The sequence below is a fragment of the Chanodichthys erythropterus genome, chromosome 9 (genome assembly GCF_024489055.1).
Source record: "Chanodichthys erythropterus isolate Z2021 chromosome 9, ASM2448905v1, whole genome shotgun sequence".
NCBI lineage: Eukaryota > Metazoa > Chordata > Actinopteri > Cypriniformes > Xenocyprididae > Chanodichthys > Chanodichthys erythropterus.
In genome coordinates, this window is record NC_090229.1 from 17,834,622 (window position 1) to 17,859,867 (window position 25,246).

Below are 25,246 nucleotides of genomic sequence, written 5' to 3' on the forward strand. Positions count from 1 at the left end.
AATCGACCTCTTCCACCTCCCACTTCCAGGAGCACAGTTAGTTTTCTTGTCATTTATGAGACTCAGAATTGAGCAAGACTATTGGCTGTTTGGGATTTACAATAATAGCTGGGCTGCTTTCTGACTTGCTGTTGTGAACAACAGTTTCTTTTAATTGGAGTTTGAGAGGTAGTCATTTGTTTAAGTGAAATACATGAAAACAGATACTACTGATGTTTACCGTAGTCAAAGAAGGTTGTGACCTTTGGCTTTGAGGAATGTAATTTTGAGCTCATAGATCACTGCAGTGAGTGTGACACTACTCCTGTGGTGCTCAGTTTCCTATTTTCAAATGAGATGGTGCCTGTGAGACAACAGCACAGATGTGCTACCAGCACTGTTTGCAGGGTCTAGTAAAGCCTTGCATGCTAAAAACACAGTATCACACAGCTGAAATACTCTTATCTTCTTTTATCACTGCAAATTATTATGCATAGCATCAATATCTCCCTTGTCGGAGGCGTATTCTGATAGCACGAACAGTACTGTATGTGACAGTTGCATGCATAATGGCGTTTGGTAGTCCAGACACTGAATGGGAGAGATGTCTCTGCTTGATTGCATTACATGATTTGTGCTTAAATATATAAAGAGTCTTCCAGCAATAAAGATTGAGCTTTAGTTCAATATGAATTAACAAATGTCACAGACCAATAAAAATAATTATATGCCACCAAAGCCCAATCAATGCTTTGATTATGAGAAGATTGTATAAGAGAAAACAAAAGAATTGCAGCTTGCTGAGTAGAAGCTTTGTTAGAAACTGGGGGGGCAGGGTAAAAATGGCTTTAAAATCAAGAATGGTTCTTAATAAATGTAGCTATATCATGCTTTGACATCAGTGTTGTACTGAAAGCTCCTCTGTTCTATAGATGTATTCACCAACAAAAGCAGAGCTCCCTCTTCTTTGTGGAGACTGACATTTATAACACAATAAATTATATATACTGCCAAGAACTACCAAACTGAACTGTACCTCATTGGTGCACAAGAATCGCATGTTTGTTTACATTTATGTTAAAATATGAAGTTAGGACTGCAAATTATTCATCTGTTGTTTATTAATACAGCATGAGCCTAGTCGTGCAGTTAGACAGCAGGGGCCTGTACCATGAAGCTGGATTAGCTGGCTAGCCAGGTAAGTTTCAGATTAGTTTGTGCCAATCCTGGGTTTTTGGTACCATGAAAGTATAGTGTTCATCACCATAGTAACTTACGCTCCACAGCTAACCTGCTCCGGGGCAGGTTATGTTCTGGGTTAGAGATTTCAAACTGAAATTGGACCAATCAGATGTAAGCTAAGTGACACTGACACACCCAACACAATAAAGTCACTCCCCCAGTTTCTCTTCCTCCAAATTAAAGGTGCTCTAAGTGATGTCACGTGTTTTTAGGCCAAAACATTTTTTGTCACATACAGCAAACATCTCCTCACCATCCGCTAGCTGCCTGTCCCCTGAACACACTGTAAAAAAACGTGGTCTCTGTAGTCACCACAAGCTCCGAAAACGGCAATAAAAACAAACGGGTGCAGCCTGGACCACGAATCATAATTAACATGCTCCAGCCAATAACCGACAAGAATGATTTTAAATGCGCGTTAATGACTTTTTCAGGAAGTACGGAGGGGAGGGGGAGGAGGAGGAGGAGGGAGGGCCTAGCTAGCCTTTAGACGTTTGTCAATGTCAAGGATACTTCCTTGGCAGGACTGGTCCTTCCAAGTCACTTCCTTCAGAGGCTAGGCGAGGCTCCTCTTTAGCATTCGGAGAACACGTAAATGGAACAGACTAGCAAGTGCACGTCATTGCGTCATTACGTCAGTGAAAAGGTAAAAGAAATACCGGTGACGGCAATCAAGCTAACAAGCAGTTAGCCATCAATAACATAATTTGTATTTGTATAATTTATAATATCAATACGGTAGTAATTTGTACTGACATTTAAATGTTAAACTTTATTTATCTGACATATATTCACTACAGTTATAACAAATGTTTGGTAACGTAAATATACTTACATTTGAAAGCATATTGCCCACTAACGTCCGGCATTTTTTTTTTTTTTTTTTAACAAGACTGCAAAGCTGCGTGCATAGGATTGTGGGTTATTTTAGAGCGTGAAGGCTACACATATGCATCCTTTCTTGTATATGGGATATTTTTCAAACGAAGAACTCAGTCCTTGTTTGAAATTCCGAGGATCCTCGACATTGGAACAGTCCTTCGACGGATGTCGATGACGTAGCATCCTCGAAATTCTGGCTTCCGAGGATCCTTCCTTGACATTGAGAAACGGCTTCTGTTTTGTTTGACAACACTTCGAACGTCAACAGGAAGTTACTCCACCCAGGAACGCTTAGAGCACCTTTAAAGGTCATTATATAGTAAAAACAAATATTTAACAATGAAATTGTCTGGTTTTAATGATAATATAATTTATATGATTTGTATAATTATATGATCTATATTTTTATTAATCCATTACACACACGCAAGGTTAGTGTTACAGTAGTTATTAAGCACTTAGTTTCAATGAATATTAATATATATATAGATCATATGTAATATAGGCCTAAATAAGGAGTAAATATACTTGTATGTTTAAGTCTCTATTGCTATATATTATCAACTATATAAACTAACTTCACAACTTTCACTTGCACTGATAGAGAAAGATAATTTCTTTCATTTGTCCTCTTTCACAGACAAGTATTTTCCATTAGTGTAAATGCATTTAAATTCCTTCTTTTCAGCGAGAGTTTTGAATCACGCTGGCTCTCTCGCGAGAAGTGAATCACAGTTTATTTCGAGAAGGAGGTCTCTGCGGAACAAAAGGGGCGGTTCCCAACTTTGGGGTGTTATCACACGGGAATAGGTGTTTTTCAACCTCTTTACCTGATTTGCTCAAATCAAGTGGGATATTTCCGGAAAAACAATAAGAGATATGTATTGTATATAAATGCAAGTGTATTGTTTAAGTTGTTTAACAGTTGTTTAACGTTTCTTTTGTGTGAATATGCTTGCTAGCTCGTTGTAAAAAGCTCCAAGCAATCTTCCACTTACTTCTAGCGATAACTATTATTAGCTAACATTCGCTATTCTATTTGATGTATCTGTTAGTCACTTGATTTATTAATTATTAATTAGGTTGTGGCTACAGTGTCTGTGGTCAATAAAAATGATTATAAAGTTTAAAGTCTTCAGAGTCATCATTTCAGGTTAACACTTTTTTTTTTTTTTTTAAGTTTACAAAAGGTCAGTAAGTCAGTAGTCTTATTAATGCATATAAAGCTTATACTATATGAGGCAGTCATGTGTTTCTGTGGTTGATAGCCTATAAAAAACAAACACTTAAAATTAAAGTTAATTATATCACAAGCACTGTCTAGCCTATTCTCTCTGCTTGTCTGTTGATAGTGCAGTGGTGGTTATGTCATTTTAATATTATATAATATATATAATATTATATAGCTTTTATGACGAAGGTTTACATTATGCACGTGAAATTTGGCATGCGAGAGATTAAATAAAATAAGCTGTTGATCGCGTGCCTGCTCTTCTGCGTTATTCATATTGAAGAGCATCAATTATTAAACAAGACTTGTAGCACAAGAAGGATCTAGCCTTAATAAACTATTTGAGGTGAAAAAGGTGAGGTGAAAAAATACCGTAGTAATTTATAGAAAGTACTATAGTGTTTTTGAACCATACTTGAATTAATTTGTTGTGGTAATTCTATAGGCTATTGCTGTGGTAATATAACAACTATAGTAATATAAACAAATTACGTTACCCAATACTGTACTATGTTTTCTTTAAACTATATTATACTACAATACACGCAGTTAACTGTAGTACAAACTAAAGTACTACAGCCTATGCTGTAGCAATAATTAACAAAGTGTTGTAAATACTATAATATACAGTATATTTACTGGTTCAAAAACACTATTTACTATCAATATAGTAGTTTTACACCCCATGTCCAACCAAATGACGCCGATTGGATAAGTTCAGACAAATGACTATTTGTCTATGTAAAATATATAGCCATTGTGACAAAATTACATCCCGTGGCATTATAATTCGTAGGCTAGTTTATGCAAAATAATAATAATAATAAAATAAATAAATAACTAGCAGTAAAAAATACGGAGTAGGCTAATATAACTTGCATAAATCATATATTTCGCCCTCTCGAGCTATAAGCTACAGGTCCTGTAAAAATAGTGCATACTCTTCAAAATAAATGAATGCATTATAGTAAAATATATCTATGCAGGCACTCGGGAAAAACGTATAGTTTCCCTGTTACGGCATGCAGCAATATTTTATTTATTTTTCATTATCTCGACATAATTGTTTCTCGGGATCTAAACATTAAAAAAGTAGTTGTAATCATAAGAAAACAATAAATTAATAAAATAATAATGAATGGCCTTTCGTACTTTAAAAAAACGCATATCCTGGCTTCCGTACTTTTTTGGTTGGATCGTTATAAACACCTCTCTCAGTTAGAAAACACCCCAAAATTGGGAGACGCCCCTCTTTTGTTCCGCAGAGACCTATACTTGTTTATTTCTGTTGCAAGGCATGTGATTGGCTGTTCGCCACTGATGTTACGGATTCATGTGCACGCGCTCCACAAACTCAGGATCAAAGCCCGAGTTGACAGAGAAAGTTGATGATCAGCATCATGGTACCAACAAAGCTGGATTGGAGTGGTTTGGTTTTGTCAACTCGAAACTAATCCTATAGTTTGTTCATCTACCATCATGGTGCAGACCCCAGGGGCCTGTACCATGATGGTAGATGAACAAACTCAGGGTTATAGGATTAGTTTCGAGTTGACAAAACCAAACCACTCCAATCCGGCTTTGTTGGTACCATGATGCTGATCATCAACTTTCTCTGTCAACTCGGGCTTTGATCCTGAGTTTGTGGAGCGCGTGCACATGAATCCGTGACATCAGTGGCAAACAGCCAATCACATGCCTTGCAACAGAAATAAACTGTGATTCACTTCTCGCGAGAGAGCCAGCGTGATTCAAAACTCTTTCGCTGAAAATGAAGAATTTAAATGCATTTACACTAATGGAAAATACTTGTCTGTGAAAGAGGACAAATAAAAGAAATGATCTTTCTCTATCAGTGCAAATGAAAGTTGTGAAGTTAGTTTATATAGTTGATAATATATAGCGATGGAGACTTAAACATACAAGGTCACATGTAATAATTTTTAAAGAGTATATTTACTCCCTATTTAGACCTATATTACATATGATCTATTATATTAATATTCATTGAAACGAAGTGCTTAATAACTACTGTTACACTAAACTTGCGTGTGTGTAATGGATTAATAAAAATATAGATCATATAATTATACAAATCATATAAATTATATTATCATTAAAACTAGAAAATTTCATTGTTAAATATTTGTTTTTACTATATAATGACCTTTAATTTTGAGGAAGAGAAACTGGGGGAGTGACTTTATTGTGTTGAGTGTGTCACTGTCACTTAGCTTACATCTGATTGGTCCAATTTCAGTTTGAAATCTCTAACCCAGAACATAACCTGCCCCGGAGCAGGTTAGCCGTGGAGCGTAAGTTACTATGGTGATGAACACCGCTAAAAGTCAAGTTACTTTCATGGTACCTAAAACCCAGGATTGGCGCAAAATAATCTGAAACTTACCTGGCTAGCCAGCTAATCCAGCTTCATGGTACATGCCCCAGGTCTCATTGCTTTAAAATAGATCACAAATGAAGCTCAAAAATGTTGTCGGCTTGTGCCACACTGTGGTCATAGCGAGTAAAAGCCTCTCGTTCTCTTGCAAGTGCTTGAGACGGGGCTGGTTAGATCGATCGGATGTTACTGGATTGTGTATATATACCTACTCTGTTGTACTTTGCGATGTGATTATAATTGAAATCTACATTCCTCGAACTGGATTTGGAGCAAAATAGCCTACCGATAAACACTTGTCAACATAATGTAGTAGATAGGCTAATATACGAGGCTTACCTTGAAGACACGACAGACGGTAGCCTACTGGTTCAGCTCCGCACTCTTGTCATTGCTGCGCGACTCCATTACAGCAGTGTCGTGAGAATTTATCATAAAGTATCATATAACTTAACAACTAACAAAAATATGTTCTAAGAATGTTTTCCTAACGTTTTTTTTTCTTGGTGCTATTTTTATATTGGACTTTTTTGGCATCTGTGGATCTGACAACATTGCTTCACCATAAGAAATGTAACCTTTTATTAATAGTAGGACCTAATAAAACATTATTTTCAAATTTTTAAAAAACGTTTTTCTTGGTTATGCGAACGTTAAGGTAACATTCCATTTTATCATTTTGCAAATATTATGGTAATGCTTGAATGTTTCAGAGAACATTCAAAAGTAACAGTTACAGGCTACATTAATAACGTTTTAGGGAGAAAAAGTATAAATAATGTTTTAGTGCCAATGTGAGCTTCCGAAAGTGGTTCTCGTGAGTCATTCAGGTTCGGTTGAGCGTCTTCCCGCTCAATTATTATGGATTAGTTTTACCATTTCTCATGAACTTTTTCGATTTGTCAAAGTTAAAGTTGTGAAGGTAGTATATGGAGGGACAGAATGCTGTCAGATTTAATCAAAAATATCTTCATTTGTGTTCCAAAGATGAACAGAAGTCTAACAGGTTTGTAATGACATGAGGGTGAGTAATTATACTGCCTTCACGTGCTCTTGGAATGATCCTAAATACGAGTTTCCTTGGTAATCACTGACTAAATTAGTGGGAATTAGCAGGGAAATGGATGCATATTTATTTGATAGACTTTATTGATTATGTGCACATTTTAGCATAGTAATTTGACACCATTATTAAGCTACATTGAAGATCACATCAAAGTTGCATCTGTTTGTGTAATACTACACAATGTTTAACAATATTTCTCATTTTAATAGTATTTAAGACTATAATTCTATGTATTTGTGACTTTAATTTTACATCTTCCTTTCTTTATACAATTGGCAGGCATGAATAGACAATAAAATTCACTAAGATTCAAACAGTCAGAACAGGTTAACCTATTTAGAAATTATGATCCATTTGAATACATTTTCTGTAAAATGAGATAATTCCTCTGTATGTATATATATATATATATATATATATATATATATATATATATATATATATATATATATATACATACAAATACACAAATGTAAATATGGCAAAAAACAAAAACCAACTTGTGAAGTACAAACCTCAGGCATGGGTTCCATAAGTACTGCAACATTTAAATAAATCACTGAAATTCCATTTGCCTCCAAACTTGATTGCATCAGTGACACAGTTATGCATTAGACATTCAGTAAAGCCATCATATAACATACTTATCTATCCTAATTTGTAAAAACATAAACCACATAGAAGAGCACTGAAAGTTTGCCTGAGCCACAATAATATCATGGTGGACCATCTAGATTACCACATATGTGAACCAATCAAGTCACTTACAATCATATCAATGGGCACACTGAAGATGGCTTTTAACAACTGCAACTGTAACAAAATGGGTAAAATAAAGAACACACACCTGTTAGGTTTAGTTAATAGAGGAAATATTGCACAACCTAAATCACATCTGATTGAAGTAAAATCCTGTCATACACAAGACCCACAACGATGACCTTTTGAGGATCAAATCAAATATAGGACGTTTGCATCGATTGTTGAGTTTAAGATCTGTACAACACTTCTATTTGGTTTAGACAGTTTACGGTACAACATTACATTATACATATATATACACATTAACGCACCATTTGTCACAAAAGGATCACTATGAATACACAACAGGCTGGTGAGCGGGAAGCAGGGGAGGTTTCGGGATGGGTCAGGACTCCTGGAATGGCCTTGACTAAATATATTGCCTAAAACACACCAGCTCTGGGATGTTTTATCCTCACTTGTGGAAGACGCTGCCGGTTCAGCTCTAAACTCCTCGGGTATTGTGAGAAGTTTCAGGAGTAGTTGGTTTAAGGATCCACATTGTGTAGCTGGGATCACACTGGGACATACTATATGCGTTTTAGTCTAAAACCCAACATGAGACGAGTATCTCCTCTAAAGATGATCTTTTTGTGAAGACATTTGCTGCTGATGGCATCCTTGGCTTTTGTATTTTGGCTTTGTGTTTTCATAGGGCCCAAGTGTGATGAACAAGTAGCTCCAAACACCTACATGCTCTCCTTTGCTCATCCAGGCATGCAACAAACTCTTAATGCAAACCTTCCTGAGCTTTCACTCACCTCATATGTTCTCAAGTGTTACAGTATTAGTGTGCAAACATGTTTATGTAGCAAACAAATACATTCAACAGATTCCTCCCTTTACTGGCCTTCGCAATCAGTTACTCTCTACAGTAATGGGCTGGAAGACCTGATCAATGACGCTAGGTCATTGCGTCTTTCTCTTCAGGACATCCCTGAGACATGTGATTGCACAAAACCAGTCTCTTTACTTATTCCTATCTGGCTAAGGCATATTAAACATATTGAAGGGTGTACCATCGTGTGTGTGTGTGTGTGTGTGTGTGCGTGTGTGTTTGTGTGTGTTTTGTTTTGTTTTTTTGTCAGGAAGAGGGACGTAGGGGAAGCAGCGACAGCTTGCTCACGAAAATGAAACAACGTTTTCACTACAACTACCTTATCTAGGTGCAACGACACAACACAAAGCAAGACCACCCACATTGTGCGACTACGTTCTCCTTAAGTGACATGCAGTTTCAAAGAAGCGCTAACAGCCGCGGGGGTTAGTTTCGACGATGGAAGCCTGTGCAAAATTTTAACAACATCACAATGGGTCATCATTGCAAAATCCAAATCTTGCTCAAGCGTGTAAATTACATAACGACTAACCATTCGGTTACATTACAATGTGGCGCACGGGTTAAAATCATTAAATGGTGCCCCTTATTGTAACCGAACATGCTTCAGACAATTAGCAGACATGTTTCAGATATCATATATCTGAGATAGAGTGGTAGTAGATGATTTTGCAACAAAATGTCCACCAAAACTTTTCATTTTCAAAAAGAATTGATTGATTATCAGTGATAAGTTAATCATAGGAGACTGGAATGAGTAGGCAAGTATTAGCACATGTAGGTCCAGTCACTGTGTAGGTAGTGTAAAAGGCTGTGTGCGAGTGTTTCTGTGTGTGTTGTTTTCACACCTCCCTCCATCAGTTGGACTCAAAAAAACTGGGAATGTGTCTTAAGAATTCAGTTGTGTTAAAAGATTTAACTGCAATAATGCTGTGTTATCTCACTTCATATTGCAATCTTTAGCAGTGCAGGCAGTGTTTTATCAATGTCGCATTGCAAATTAACGTGCACAGATCTGATGTGCACTGCAAAGTGCGATATAATTGGTCCTTTCTGTTTATATTTGACGAGAGTGTCTGTGTTTGTGTGTTTTTCAGAAAGACTTTGTAACCTCTCTGTCTGCGTATGTATTTGTGTGTCTGTGTGTGTGTGTTTATTCCACGGAGAAGAGGCTTGCAAAGGATTTCCGAAGGTTGCGGATGGTCTCAGCCTTGGCTTCGTCCTGACTAGGACTTTGGTGCTGGGCGGCCGGCGTTTCTGGAATGTTGAATGTATTGGTAAGAGACTGGGATTTGCTACAAAGAGAAGAAGTGGCAATAAAGGAGAGGAAGAGGCTATTAAAGTCATGCAGCAAACCCATGGAGATGGCTTTAAAGAGGTATGGCAGAGAAAAATAAAAAAGCTGTGAGAGAAATAGAGAGAATGAAATTCATGTGCTTTCATTTGTGTCATTCATTTAAGCAATCATGACTTCAGTGCAATGTTTACATCAGCCCTTGGATTTATGGGAAATGGCATCTCTGGATGTAGAGACATGCACTTTATTCTGCGTCATTGTTTATTCTGGGCCACTATTCCTAAACGAAGAACCAGGTGCAGAGGCACATCTCAGTAACATGACATTTTGGAAGAACCTGCATTATATCGTATATTAGTCACCTTAGAACTTAATTGAGGAATAGTGGGGAAAAGATGATCACATTCATACTTGCTGACAACTGCTTGACAGTGAAAATAGATCAAATGCGCATTTCCATTCAGAGAAATGCAATTTTCACAATCAAGTGCATGAATGGTTTGGGTGTAAGACTGAAGAAAGCCATCTTTTTTGGCATGCAAAATACCAGATCATCTAGAGTGCATACTTCTGTATCTCCATTGTTTTAATTATGCGTCTGCCTATATGTATAAGCCACATCATTATTGTCAAATGTCATTTTCATTATCATCACCAAAATTTGAATATTTCAAGTCATCATAGTATGCTATGCAGAATCTGTTCAGGAGCTTTTGGATGCGTTTATCCATTCAATTAACGCTCATCTGGGTTGCAGCCTTGATGGCAGCCGCACACCCATGATTATTAGGGAGTTTTTGAAAAACAATTACTTTGGCTAAATAAATAAAGCTAATTATATAATTCATTTCCGAGCATTTTTAATTTTGCAATTTGGCTGTGTGAATTAGTTTAATCTGAAAGGGGTATAATGGCATTGTAAATGGCAGACAAGTCAAGGAAGGACCTATCAGACAAATAATCTCAACCCAGTCCCTTATATATAGAATAAACACAGATAAATAACATAGAATTCAGGGATAGATCTGTGAGATAACTGTGTAAAAATATTGTTTTCTAATTAATAGCACACTTCATTTGAGCAATCCCAATGCCGCATGAAAATCTACTTGTACAGTGCTTCCTGTCCTGCAGGTGACGCTGTGTTCTAACTAATGCACTTAGCTGCATATTTTGGGCCTTGCTTTTTTAAAAATGAATAGGTTCATACATACACTGCAACTAGTATAGCTTGATACTAATTATCGAAATAGACTAAATGTGAGTCTAAATCAAATCGGGAAGTCTGTTTTCATACCCAATCTAGATATTTACTATTTTTTCTTTGAAAAACCAGAGATCCTTATTTTAAAAGTGAGAGTTACTAAAATTGTAAAATAAAACCATCTCAAGATTAAAGTTGTTAAATTTCGAGGAAAAAACTTGTTAAATTTCGGGAAAAAAGTCAAAATAAAATGTTGAGAATAAACTCATTAAATTACGAGAAAAAACTCGTAATTTAACGAATTTGTTCTCATAATTTAACAACTTTTTTCTCATAATTTAATGAGTTTATTCTCAACATTTTATCTCGACTTTTTTCTCTAAATTTAACCAAATTTTTCTCATAATTTAACGAATTTGTTCTCATAATTTAACTACTTTTTTCTCGTAATTTAATGACTTTATTCTCAACATTTTATCTCAACTTTTTTCTCGAAATTTGACAAGTTTTTTTCTCGTAATTTAACGAGTTTATTCTCAACATTTTATTTCAACTTTTTTCTCGAAATTTAACAACATTAATCTCGAGATGGTTTTATTTTTTTATTATTGCTTGGCCCTAATCCTCTTCCATAGTAAAACCCAATGGGCATCTTTAAAAAGAATATACAATTCTCTAGTAATGCCAAGCTTTAAAATATTTTATTGGGTAGAAATTTAATCAAATGTTTTGGGGAGGGGGCATTATTGTATATTGTTGTGGACAATGGGGGACCAAAAAGGCTGAGAACCACGGCTTCACCCTAATTCACACAGTCGTTGTCAATCATGCCATCAGTACCATCAGCTTGTCATGTGATTTTTGAATCTTATGACTTATGAAAGAGAATGCCACCATCTGGTGTAATCACTTGCATGGGGGATGAAACATCATCAATAAATGGATAAACATGTCCAGATGCTTATGAATAATCAAAACCTTCACATCCAGTCAAATGAACTTAGAATTTTCAAGCAAATATGACAGAGGACAAAAAACATCTTACTTAAGCTGCGGCGATCCACTCAGGGCCGGGTGATCAGGACTCGGTTTCTGTGGAGGTTGGGGTTTCTGCTGCAAGGGAGGTCGTGCACCTCCTGGGCCTCCCTGGCCCTGTGCAATAGGCCGTGGTTGCTGAGTGGTAGGAGGGCGAGGACCGCCCTGCTGTTGCGGGGCTGGTTGTGGGGCGTCCTGGGTTGGCTGTGGGCCACCCTGGGTGGGCTGCCTGGTTGGCTGGCCTTGTCTTGGCTGCTGTGGCCTCTGTTGGGTCTGACCAGCAGGCTTGGGACCCTGGCCACCAGTTTGAGACCTCTGCGGCTGCTGTTGGGGACCACCTTCCTTGGTCCTCTGTGACTGAGGAGAGCCACCCGGGCCACGTTGGGCTGGACCCTGTGCAGGCCTCTGCTGACCTGCAGACCCTTGACTTGCTTGTCGCTGTGGGGGCTGATTGGGCCGGGTTTGTTGAGCAGGGGGGTTCTGAGCATTAGGGCTGGTCACAGACTGGGTTTGGGCAGGGGGCTGGCCCTGGGGAGAGGGCCGCTGCTGCGGTGGAGCTCCTTGACGGGCAGGAGTAGTGCTAGCAGCTGCTTGTTGTGGACCTCCTAAAAACAAAGCTCATTTTTTACATTGTAAACATGTTTGGAATATCTAGCTTATTTTGCAATGCGGAAATAAGCATACATTTTCTTTGAATGTGCGAACCTTCTGATTCAAGACATTTATAATGTTACAAAAGATTTCTGTTTCAAATGAATATTCAAATATGGAATATATATTTAAATATAAATATATTATATTAAAATATAAATATTGATATTCTGATTCATTAGTCAATTAGTGACTATGGGTAAATAACTAGAAGAATAGTAAAGAGCAGTAAACAGTAAAACTATGTGCTAGAAACAAATGTGTTTATGATTATGATAATGAATTTAAGTAATATGATAACAAATACCAGTTTGCAGTTTTTCTGTTTTTGTATAGGTAAAATAATCGGAAGCGGCTGACAGCGGAAGGCTTGCACATTGAAGTTACCAATGGCTGTACCCACTTTATGTTGAAAATAAGGTGAATAAACACAAACTATTAAAATATACAATTATCAGATATCTATTGATGTTTAGAAATATCTGTCTTCTTTTATTCACCCTGTCATCCCAAACCTGTATGACCTTATTCTGTAGGATGAATGTCTGAAATTTTGTCTCGTATACAAAGTAATAAGTAATTTGTGATTTGTACAATAAAGGAAGCTAACATTTTAATTTGAATCAGTGGCTGTTAATGCATCTGTTCAGATCGACACAAACATTTGCATGCCATCAGTGTGACCATTTTGTTAATGTGTTCTAATGGTGTTCTAATCTATAAGTCTAATGCACTACAAAGAAAATTGGCCAACCTATTTCATGCTTTTGGTCACATGCTCAGAGCCAATTGTGGTACATAAAACTATGCTTTTTTGAGTATTTTGCTGAGTAACAATGAATAGTAGAGATGGATATTGAGCAGCTCTCGTCTTTTGGTGTTGCTTGATAAATGAAATGTAATACAAAATAGGATTAAGTTTGCATGTAATGAAAATTACCTATCAAAAAACCTATTTACTTTATTGCTGTACATTACTTGTCTTGTGGTGAACAATTAATTCATTTAAGTTTATCTTCATAATCTTTGGAAAAAAAACTGAAAATTTGCTTTCCCTCTGAAATGGTGTACCTTCTCTGATGACTTCAGTTTGAACATCCTTAACCATTTCCCTCCAACCGTCAGTCTGCTGTTCGCCCTCTATTCAATATTCCATTGTACACAGAAATGGAAGTTAGCCACAACTTCTTGTTCACACAGACTTTAAATAGGTTAAACAGTTATCAGAGAGTGAAACTGAGTTCTCATTTGGCCCATCTGCCATTTTTTTCCACATTGTTCTGAACAGAAAAGTTGCATGTGAATATGTTTACAAATCTTTGTGTTTAACAGGCCCTAAAACATTTTTAAAAGTACCATAAGTTGTCCATTTCATGAACAGATCAAATTTAAGTCCTTATTCATTGAAAATGTTCTCCACTGTGATCAGGTACCAATTATATCTGGCATCATTAATATCGAACCTGTTGCGATGTGTCAAATTCTTCATTTGAAAATGCAAATGTGATTATGAGTTGAATGTGCTACATATATTAGTTATGATGCACTTGTGACCTTTTTAGAGTTTAGCAGTAAATAAATCACTGTCCACATTCATATTATGTAAAACTGCAGCTTAAACATTTTTTAGAATTTCGTCTTATGTGTTTAATGCAAGAAAGAAAGTCATACAGGTTTGGAATGACACAAAGGCAAGTAAATAATGTCTGAATATTCATTCTTGATAAACTATCCTTGAAAGGTTGGCCTCATTATTGCAAGATTGTAATCCCTTACCCTGTGGAGGAGGGCGCTGTTGTGCCTGTGGGACTTTAGGCTGAGAGATGGGTTGAGGTGAAACAGCTGGGGCCTAGAATATAAAACAGACATAGGAAGGGAGATAGAAGAGCATCAGATATTACCATTCAAAACACACAGAAACAGAATTCTGGTTTTCAGTGCAAGTTTTAGTATTTTTAGGAACACTTTTAGCTACTTTCATTAAATAAATGTCAAGGTTCTGTCTCAAATAAGACCTTTAAACAGCTGTAACTTTAAACATCACTCTTGAAACATAAAAAATGGCTGATGCCAACAAAACATACAGTCATTAATCTTCAGGCAGTCAGTTTAGCACAAACGTGGAGGGAATTAAACCAAGCGATTTGATGCAGAGAGGTGATGAGAGATGTTGTTTGAGTCCCTAGCTTATGCATTAAAGGCATTTCTCACTCTTATTCTCTCCCATCTGTGTGGCTATGAATCATTACAATCACAGCTTCGGGAATAATGGAGAAAAGCAGTCTCTGCACTGCAATCAAAAAGAATCTCATGCTGTGACTACAAGTTTTGCATCCATATTTGTATATCTAAATTGACAATAATACTGACCGGTGTGTGGAAACTACACCATTTTAATGTATTATTCAGCAGAATTGCACTGCTTTATGCTGCATAACCAAAAATGTAAGTTTTTGTATGCATGTTTTAGGTCAGATTTATGCTATTAAGCAATAACAATATTTAGAGCCACCAACTGAACCAACCACATTAAAATGTAGAGTTTGGTTTTGCATGGAGCAGAGCCTTTTTAAAATCTCACATGAGAATATACTAGTTTTATTCCTTTTTACACAAATGATGATTATAGGGGCAGAATTTTCATTAATAAATGCTTATTTTTTCGAAGTTACTTGCATAATTATATGTTGTAAAATAAAAATACTTTTTTGTAAACTAATACAACTTGATGTTTTTATCACATAACTAGCTCCATATGTATGGCGTTTCGGACATAGTGCTTGCTCAGTAAATAACTTAGTATAGCATTGCAGTTGCGATGTGTAACGCGGGTCTGCAAGTCCTTTGAAACATGAGTCATGGTTGCTGGAGCAAACACTTTTTGAGAATATATGAGGATGCTTTGAAGCGAATGTGTTAACCTGAGAACGGACTGGAGTGGGAGATGAAGTGCGTGGCATGGTTTGGTTCATTTTAGCCAAAACAAGATCAGCCATCAGAGCCCGGTCCTCATCCTGCTGGTCTCCTATGAGAGGCATCGAGCAGCCCACCACCTGATAGACACACACAGAGATCGTTTGCCCAGGATACTAAGGATATTTTATAAATTTATTTTGAAAGCTGCCTGTTTTTACAGATGTTACCTCTATGATGTAATCTCGACCATCTTTACCATGCAATGCTTCTACAGCGCATATATCAAGACCCCCGAAAACCTCAGAGCATACGTCCACCCACATACGGTACCTGCAGGAGAAAAAGTGCAAATGATGACCTTGTGCATTCCATTAAAAGCATCCACCCACACTGACAACACACTGCCCAGAGTAAACAAGGGATTCAGGATTACTGCAGTGCAAGACATTAATATTTGGCTTGGTATCATCAACTGTTTTGATTGAAAAGCCTCTGACAGCGAACTGAACTCTGATTTTTGTTTTTTAAAAAAGCACAAGGCACAGATGATCCAAGTTAGCCGTTATGCTTTCTCCAACGGTAGAGCCACGAACCCTCGTATCTCCAAATAATACCACCATGGCAACTTCCTGTCTCATGAGATGCCTTCATCTAAACAATTTTTGAAGGCAGCATAGATGTATCCTTTGCTGCCTTTGATATCCCACAATCCTGTGCTTTCCATTCTGTGACAGTTGAAAGTTGCGGCTTGTGGTGAGTTTGTGTGTAAATGTACATTTTTGATCATTGTTTTCCACTTTCTAGCGAGAAATTACTATTGTAATACTTAAATATTTGCTTAGTTGTCACCAAAGCTTGCACTATTTTGCTGAAGATCATTAAACAATTACATGCCTTCGTGCACAAACACTGCCTGCAAAGCCACTGCCTGATAGGGCAGCGGGGCAACAAGTCAGCTGCCTAGGTTTTCGGATGCAGCCCATCTCTGGCCTTAGTAATCCTGAAGACATTAATTAGCTTGTTATGGTGTGTTTGATTAGGGTTGGAGCTAAACTCTGCAGGACAGCAGCACTTCTGGACTGTAATTACCCATCCCTTTTATGTTGTTATTTTACTTCATTTTTTTTTTATTTTGCAGTGAAATATCATCATTTTGTTTAATATTTTTATTAGGGCTGTCAAATGATTAATCGTGATTAATCGCATACAAAATAAAAGTTTGAGTTTGCATAATATATGTGTGAGTAATGTGTGTAAATAATATGTATATATAAATACACACAAATCAATGTATATATTTAAGAGAAATATGTTATTTATGTACAAAAAGTGTATTTATATATAATATAAATTATATAAAAATATAAATAAATACATATACTTGTAAATATTTCTCAAATATATACATGGATGTGTTTGTATTTATATATACATAATAATTACACACAGTACACCCACATATATTAGGCAAACTCAAACTTTTATTTTGTATCCGATTAATCATGATTAATCATTTGACAGCCCTAATTTTTATATAAAAATAATAATAAATATATAGTCATATTTATTTACAATCACAAGTTTTGGCCAAATTGTGCAGCCCTGCAAACAAGGAGCTTTTTTGTTATTATTTTTGCATTTTAAATCGCAATCAAATCCCCCCCCCCCCCCCCCCCCCAAAACCGAGCAGCATAGACTGTTGCCTTCTGCATCCTAACTAAATGGACAATCATTAGTGGCTTATTTGGAACACTTTACATAAGAAGCAACTAGTGTTAAAAGCACAGGAGACATCGACATACAATTGATTTAAAATAAAGGCAATGTAATTTTCAGTACTGAATGAAATATTAATGAATACATGAGTACATTATTATTATATTCAACATTTCTCTTCATTCACCGTCTTGAATGAAAATGCATTGCTGCCTAAAATGAGGTATCTTACCATTTAATGTCTCATAATGTTATCTAGGGAGGCAGCTGAATGGGTTTTGGAGAAGAGCTATTAGCATATGATATGCATAATACATAATATATTAAATTATGCAAAATATGTCATTTTTAGACAAGCAAACATCTAATAAGGTTATCTGATGTCATGTTATAAGAGAGCTGTGTAATATGCCAAATATCATAGCAGAAAGAACATCCTGTAAGAATTGCGTACCTGTCAGACATGGCCACTTGCTCTAACATGGCTGATCCTGTGTTGGTCTTCCAGTTGCCAGATATAGATGTCCTCCTGTCCAATTACACAACAGCAGGTATGATACAGCGTTTTAAAATCAGTTCCTTTGATATTGACGCTAAGAAAAAATACTGTGTTTGTAATCTCTTACATGTAGGCCTTGTAATTGTCACCGATTTTCTGGATTCGGACATCGTACTTGGCATCGATAAAAGGTTCAGATGTGGCATATGTCTTTGTCAAAGCTACAACACTAGCAATGTCTTGGAAATCATATTGATTGTCCACTTTGACCTGTACAGAGAATTTTAATTGCACTGATACAGCTGTAACCACAAAAAGACCAAACAAGCCATAAAATAATATAGATAGCTTGGGTTTTCTAAGTAATAGTACAAATACAATTTAATGAATTACATTTTTATCATATATTTTAAAAATAGCAAATGACAGGAATGTCTAAGAAAGGGTTTCAGTCATACCTTTCCCATGCCAGAGTGAGCATGACCCATCTTCACTACCACAGGAAACCCAGGTGTAGTGATCTAATGACAAGAGAGAAATATGAAGATTCATTTAAAGAAAATAATACTTGTATTCTTTGAGGATGCATTAAATAGATCAAAAGTGCCTTGTTGGCACTTATGTTACATTTCTATTTAAAAAAATGCTGTTCTTTGGAACTTTCTATTCATCGAAGAATCCTAAAAAAAATGTATCACTGTTTTCACCAAAATATTAAGCAGCATCAACATTGATAATAACAAGAATTTTTTCTTGAGCACCAAATCAGCATTTTAGAATGATTTCTGAAGGATCATGTGACACTGAAGACTAGATAATTAGGCTTTGCCATCACAGGAATAGATTACATTTTAAAAGATATTAAAATGTAAAACACTCATTTTAAATTGTAATGATAATTTAAAATTCAACAGTTTTTACTGTATTTTTGGACAAATAAATTGCGAACATAAGAATTTATAGAATTCTATCCATGCCATTACTCAACAATGTTCTTGTTGCAAATGTTAAAGGGAGACTCAGTGATATTTCAAATCCACTGTTTGGAAGTTAGTCGGGCCGAGTCCAACAACAAACGTCTTACCGATCAGCATCAAGGGGCGTATGATGGTTGAGGAGAGAGAACGAGCAAGAGGGAGATTTGAAAATAATAATAAAAAAATAAAAAAAAACGCAGAATGAGAAATGGGACACAATACAAAACAGCTCAAAAGAATATCACTGGAATGAAGGTTTATGCCTGGGCAAGCGCTTTAGGACCCAGTTTATATTAGAAAAGTTTTCCAGCGCTGGAGAGAGCTAAGTGGGAAGGCCTGAAAACGCTTATCATGTGAGTAACACTGGGTTTTGATTGTCTGGGAGCTTCTGTGCTGATTGCGACTAACAACGAACACTTTGTATTTACTCTTGTGTACTGTATGTTCATTTTTTGTGCTTCCATGTCATTCGTTCATCAACTGCGCTTTATTTTTCGGGTTGGTGGTTAGAATTGGAGTGTGAGTCTTGGAGGCGGAGCAATGAAGAGAGGGTTGTGTTTGGGTTGATTTCAAATATCAACAATGTCCACCAGCGTAGTTCAAATACCACTTACTGCACCTTTAATACACAATACTGGCATGATAATTTATTACCCGACTGAATTTAGGAGAAAACTACACCAACAACAAGTTGGATTACTCTGAACTGTTTATTAATAGGAGAACATGTTGTATTTGCAGTCTCAGTCTCTTGATAGGCATCTTCTTTATATTGCTGCAGTTGGAGAAATGCGAGAGCAAAATCTTCCTGCTCAGGCACAAAAAAAGCCCACAAAATTGTCTAAGTCTGCTGTGCTTTATCTTAGAAAAAGGCCAGTGAGAGAGGAAAACATTCTGGCAGAGATTGTGTCTGGGATCATTTGTGTGTAAAGATGCCTGCAGTGCAGGAATAGGAGGAGGTGATGGCACTGCAGCAAGCCTCCTTCTCCTTTTAAAACCTGAACTATGTCTATAAGAACCATGATGAGGTTTATGAAATTTTCAGTCTAGACAAGGCTAAGTTGAGTGAAGCAATGCTGAACTGGGGCACTGAATATGCATGAGCTCTGTATATTTTACTGTTTACTGCATCCAGGCACCGCTGTCCCTGCCACAGATGGAAGCTTTGTACTGGGTCCAGTGGGACCGTCTAGAGCCCTATAGCTCAGGGTTTACTGGTGAGAAGGGACAGGGACAGATGGTTAAACACTCACCATCTCCTTGTGGTTGGGGTAATAAACCTGGTCGATCAGTGGGAACTCCTCTGGACCCAACTGCTTGTACAATCTGGACAACTGAGCGAACTGATAGATGCATGGCGACCCGCATACAGACATACATACATACACATGGAGACAAATATTATGCAGCAATAGATAAGGACATTCAATAGTAAAATTGTACGAATGCCATTTCGATAATGCTCTATTTCTAACTGGAAACATGAAGGATATATATCTGCAGGGTTCCTATACTTTTTGACCAATGATTTTTCCATGACCTTTTCAGTTGTTAAAAATTAACTTGATTGATTGTTAAAAATCAATTTGATTCTATCCGATTAGTGAACCAGCTTGGCCCGATTCATTGTAAATAACTAAAAAAGAAAATGATTTATATATTTCTCACTAAACGAGAGGTATAAAGCCAATTAACTTTTTAGAGCAGAGCATCTACTCAAGAGAAATGTATATTCACTATATAAATTTCAAGGACTTTAAAGATTTTATTCATTTCCATGACTCTTCTAAGTCTGGAAAACACTATTTTGCATGACCATGAGAATTCCATATCCGAAAATTTTTAATTTTCTAATAAATGGCAACCTTTTCAAAACACATGAATATATCCCATTTTGGATACATAAGATCATCTTTAATTGGCTGATCAGTATGGACTGATGCGTGTAGTGCTCACCACCCATGGTTTGTCACAGAAGTTGTAGACAGAGTGAAGGGAATTGACACTGGGCAGACCAGCATACTGAAGACCAATCACAATGTTCCTGTGGTCGCCATTCTTGGCCATGCTGAAAGCATGCTGTCGCACCAGCACAAAATCTGGCTTGAAACACCTAAATGACCACAGAAATGTTGGTAATTATTATCAGTCAATTACTGTGTTTAAAGGGATAGTTCATAGTTCATAGTAGGGGGGGGGGGTTGCTTTGTTCAGCAGTACAAAGAAATTCATACTGGTTTTGAACAACTTGAGGGGGAGTAAATGATGTCATTTTTGGGTTAACTATCCCTTTAATCTGACTATACAGTAATATGTAAAGAAAATATAGGCCTAGTTTCTTCAACTAATCATCTTGATTGCTGCTCCAAATATTCATTTTACAATGAATATTAACATCAATTAACATACATTAATTATTCTCATACATTTTCTATAATTGTATGCAAACTGACAACGTAAAATCCACTGAATTACATGGCTTTTTTAATGCAATAAAGAAAACATTCTGGAAGAGCTCTAAAACAGATCTGAAACCTACTTTGTGATTTTGTTGCCATTGCGGATAGCCTCAATGTCCACGCTATAGCTTCCCGTTGCGTGAGCCACCAGATTAACCTCAGAGAATTCAGCCTTGAAATCAATGGAAATCACCAGATGGAATAAATGGATCAATGCATGTCATCAGTAAAGTGATGTTGTCAAAGCTTATACACTAAAACAGCACCTGAGACCTGTGATGGGTTGCCAGTGTGGTTATTTTAAAACTAGAAAAAGGGCTTTTTAAAGCATACCATGCATATTTCCTTATAACACAAGGTTTTTGACTGACATATCATTAAAAAATCCAAACACAAATGTGGAATTGTTAAAAAGGCGTTTTTGTATTTCTGTGTCTGGTATTTCAGAATGTTGTCAAAGTCTTAAATAAATCCCTAGATTACTGTGTACTAATTAATAGTATTACATATAAAAATCTAATCAAGCAGTTTTTCAATAAAATGTTTCTTCTGGTAGAAATTACTTTTGGCTTATTCTAAAGCTGCTACCAAATCTGTCTCGTCCATGACTAATTATTTTAAAGGATATTCATTGACAGAAAGATTAATTTTCTTTTATCCTCCTCTAAAAGATTAGATCTTGGATTTCATTATTAGGGTTCATGTTTTGATTTTGTCACATGTTTGTTCTGTTTTGGCTAAGGGCCATTTACAAGACACCATTTTCAACTAAAAAAATGCGTTTTGACTTTTTTATTTACACGACAATGGTGCTTTGGGGGCAAGTTTTTGAAAACTATACTTTTATCATGTCCGTTTGAACTACAAATATGCAAATTTGTGAAAACAGTGACGTCATGCACTTGCATTTTATGTGTACAGTCTATAGGCGTGTAGTATTTCTTTACAAAGTGACATCGCCAACTACTGGCCTGGCAGTACAATACAGCGTTTTTAATTGTTTTCATGGATGTGTAAATGGTGATCGTTTTGACAACCTTGTTGTCTGTACACGAAAATTGTAAAGGGAAACGTTTTCGATTAAGTACATATTTATTGTGTAAACGTACCCTTAGTTCTAGTTCTTTGCATCAGTTTCCTTTGTTCTCATTTTCCCACCACTAGTTAGTTTCCTTGTTTACTGATTAGTTCTTAGTCCTGTTCTCTGTTCTGTTAATTACCTCACTCTGTGTATTTAAGCTCTTTGTGTTTCTCAGTTCTTTGTTCCTTCTCATTTCTGTTATATTGGTTGTGAGTGTTTTCCTAGATTGTCTCCTGCCTGTTCCCTTTGGATTGTTTTTATAAGACACTTTTGAATTCTCCATCGCCATGCACTTCATTACAGCCACTCATCTGTGATAGATTTATTCTCCTGTCCCATTTCAAAAACACAAAAAAATGTCACTGAAGAAAGATAAAGGCCCTGTATTGCAATTCAGACTGATAATAATCTAAAGCCAGTTAATGTGTTTTGGCAACATCTAATTCATTACACAAGCACACTGTTGAGTTGTACAGCTCTCGTGATTTGGAAGAATTAAAAAAAACTCCCCACCTGTTCTACTTTGATGTCAAATTCTCCGTGCACCTTCTTGCCTCTGAATACCTTTGCCCTGAAGGAAGAAAGATCAAAAAAGAACATGTTTATGCTATTGTGAGTCATAGTTAACAAAAACACAAACTGTGTCCAAACTGAATTATGCAACAGTGAAATGGTGTGAAAAACGTGTATTTCAAACATTCAACAAGCATGAATTCTTTAAAGAAGGGGAGGCTGGGGAGTTTTGTTTCAATGTCAGTAAATATGTGATTTTGTGTTGTGTGTCTCAAACTGTCATAACATTCCTATATTTATATGCTAATTTTATATTTTTTCTTAGGTTAAAACGATTATTGTCCTGTAAATCCTGTATGTTTTTACAACAAGACATACAATTTCACATCAGTGTAGTGGTGGTCATAAGAAATAACTAATTTCTAATTAAAATAATTACCCTGTGTTCAAATATTTCATGCAGCATTTTTTTCAGTCACAAAATAAACAGATGGATGGATGGACGGAAATGTTGGTTCCACTAAAACGTTTCTAAAATGCATATGAAATTAAGTTTTGGATTATGTTGGTTTTAATATTTTAGTAAATGAGTCACTAGCCCTCATAGGAAAACAGTGAGAGAAACATCAATCTCATTAAATTTGTAAAGATACTTTCGGCACCAAGTGGGGTTCCTCAGATTGCCATACGAGAAGAAACCTCTCGAGAACCTCCAGGCATCCTTGCAAAAAAGGACAGTTCTCTGAGGAACCCATAAGTTCTTACAAGAACTCTAAAGACTGTCAATCCATTAACCCCAATATAAAGGAAAGGCTGGCACTTGACATATATATATTTCTTGAAATAGATTTAGTTCCTTGAGTATAAAATAAAACATCTGATCCACCCTGACAAGGGTTCCTAGAAGTTCTCCAGTTGGTTTAATATGTGAAAACTCCAAAAGTGCCTCAATTACCTTGTTATTTTCAAAGACTTTACGTTAACATTACTTTTTACCCCCAAGCAGAGCCAGTCTACTCTGAAAACCAGCAACACGGGACCTTTTAATCTAGACTCAACAGCTAATGTAATTTACTCTACCGTAAGGTCTCGTTTCTTCTCCATTAACCGACCCAGTGAAATGCGCACAAACACACGCGCGGGCACACCCACAATTACACGGTCGCGCGTGCCAAAAAGGCCCATAGACTAATGAGTCACGACATTTGGATAGTGACTCCTTTTGGCCTGTATTAGCACGAGCTACACCTCAGGTGCGAGTATGAAACACACACCTCTGATACTCTCAAATAATCCGTTCATAAACTCCAAGCCATTACGTTGTATACAAAACGCCGAGATTTCCTTAAAATCACGCGTCTTACCAGTCTGTCTGCTGGTCATCAATGACCAGGAGGATCTTAGCGTTGCTCGAGCCGATTCCTCTCTCGGTGGCCTCGTTAAAGGTGGCAGCGGCGGCGGCGGTGGTCTGTTTGACGGCGTTGGAAAGGGAGGAAAAGAAGCCGGCGCCTGTAGACTGGCTGGGGGGTTGACGCCTCTCTTGAGAGCCGGGCGAGAGCACCGGGGCTGGGCTCTGCTGCGGCGGATCGGGCCGCTGTAAATCGCCCATATAGCCATTGGGCAAGTTGGACATAAAATTACTGTCCGAGAGTCGACGTCGCAGGTAATTCATAGTGAAGATGAAAAGGGATGCGACGGTAAATTATCCCCCTGTAGGTTCTGCACGGCAAAAAAAAAAATCCAAGACGAATAGAAAACCGATTAACTAGCTGATATCTAGGATGCAACCGAGTGTTTCAGTTTAAAACGAGACGTGAAAATGAGTCGATACGCAATTCTCCAGGGTGCACCTCAAAGCAAAGGTCGTGCTTCACGACAGGCAAGGCTGCACTGCAACAAATGAGAGAAACCAAATCAACGCTTTAGTGAGATTACAATTAAATATGCATAAATAAATGCTTGTAATAATTGTGGATGATTGACTTACATCACTGGGAAGCTAGTTCAACAATTGGTATTACGATATCAAGCTCCTTCCATTTATGTTGATGATGTTTAGATCCTAATCCACGGGCGTGGAGAAAAACAATCCTGACGAAGAGGCACTTGTTAAAAGTGTGCTGCTCGCTCGGTGAAGGTAGTAATTGTCATAAATGAAACTCGGAGAGGCAAAATCTCCGGTCAGATTCTCAGTGATCCGTTTGGGGCTTCGGAGGATGCAGGGATTGCATCACTCGTGCCATCCAATCCTTGTAATCCGCCCAGTGTTTTCCCCCTCGTCACTTTTTCTGACCCATCATCGGTTTCTCCCGTTGCGCACGTTCTTTACGCACGGGACAGGTCCGGGATGTAATTGTTTAGATGCGAATAGTGATGAATGGGAAGGAAAGACGGTTTTGTCATGTGCTTGTGTTCATTTTAAGGAAGCGAGAGTTATCGATTGAACATCATTGGCAGTGGG

General features: G+C 37.0%; 1 protein-coding gene across 1 annotated transcript; it reads right to left on the reverse strand.

Moving 5' to 3' along the window:
• Positions 1-9,590: 9,590 nt before the first annotated feature.
• Positions 9,591-24,457, reverse strand: syn1 (synapsin I). The gene is made up of 13 exons (XM_067393730.1): positions 24,150-24,457; positions 22,786-22,843; positions 21,272-21,363; positions 20,689-20,845; positions 19,986-20,075; positions 18,214-18,276; positions 17,883-18,025; positions 17,711-17,785; positions 15,768-15,870; positions 15,546-15,677; positions 14,401-14,473; positions 11,984-12,578; positions 9,591-9,732 (listed from the first exon to the last, which is right to left on the reverse strand). Exons 1-13 carry the CDS (start codon positions 24,455-24,457, stop codon positions 9,591-9,593), a joined length of 2,031 nt encoding a protein of 676 aa, XP_067249831.1.
• Between the last annotated feature and the right edge of the window lie 789 nt (positions 24,458-25,246).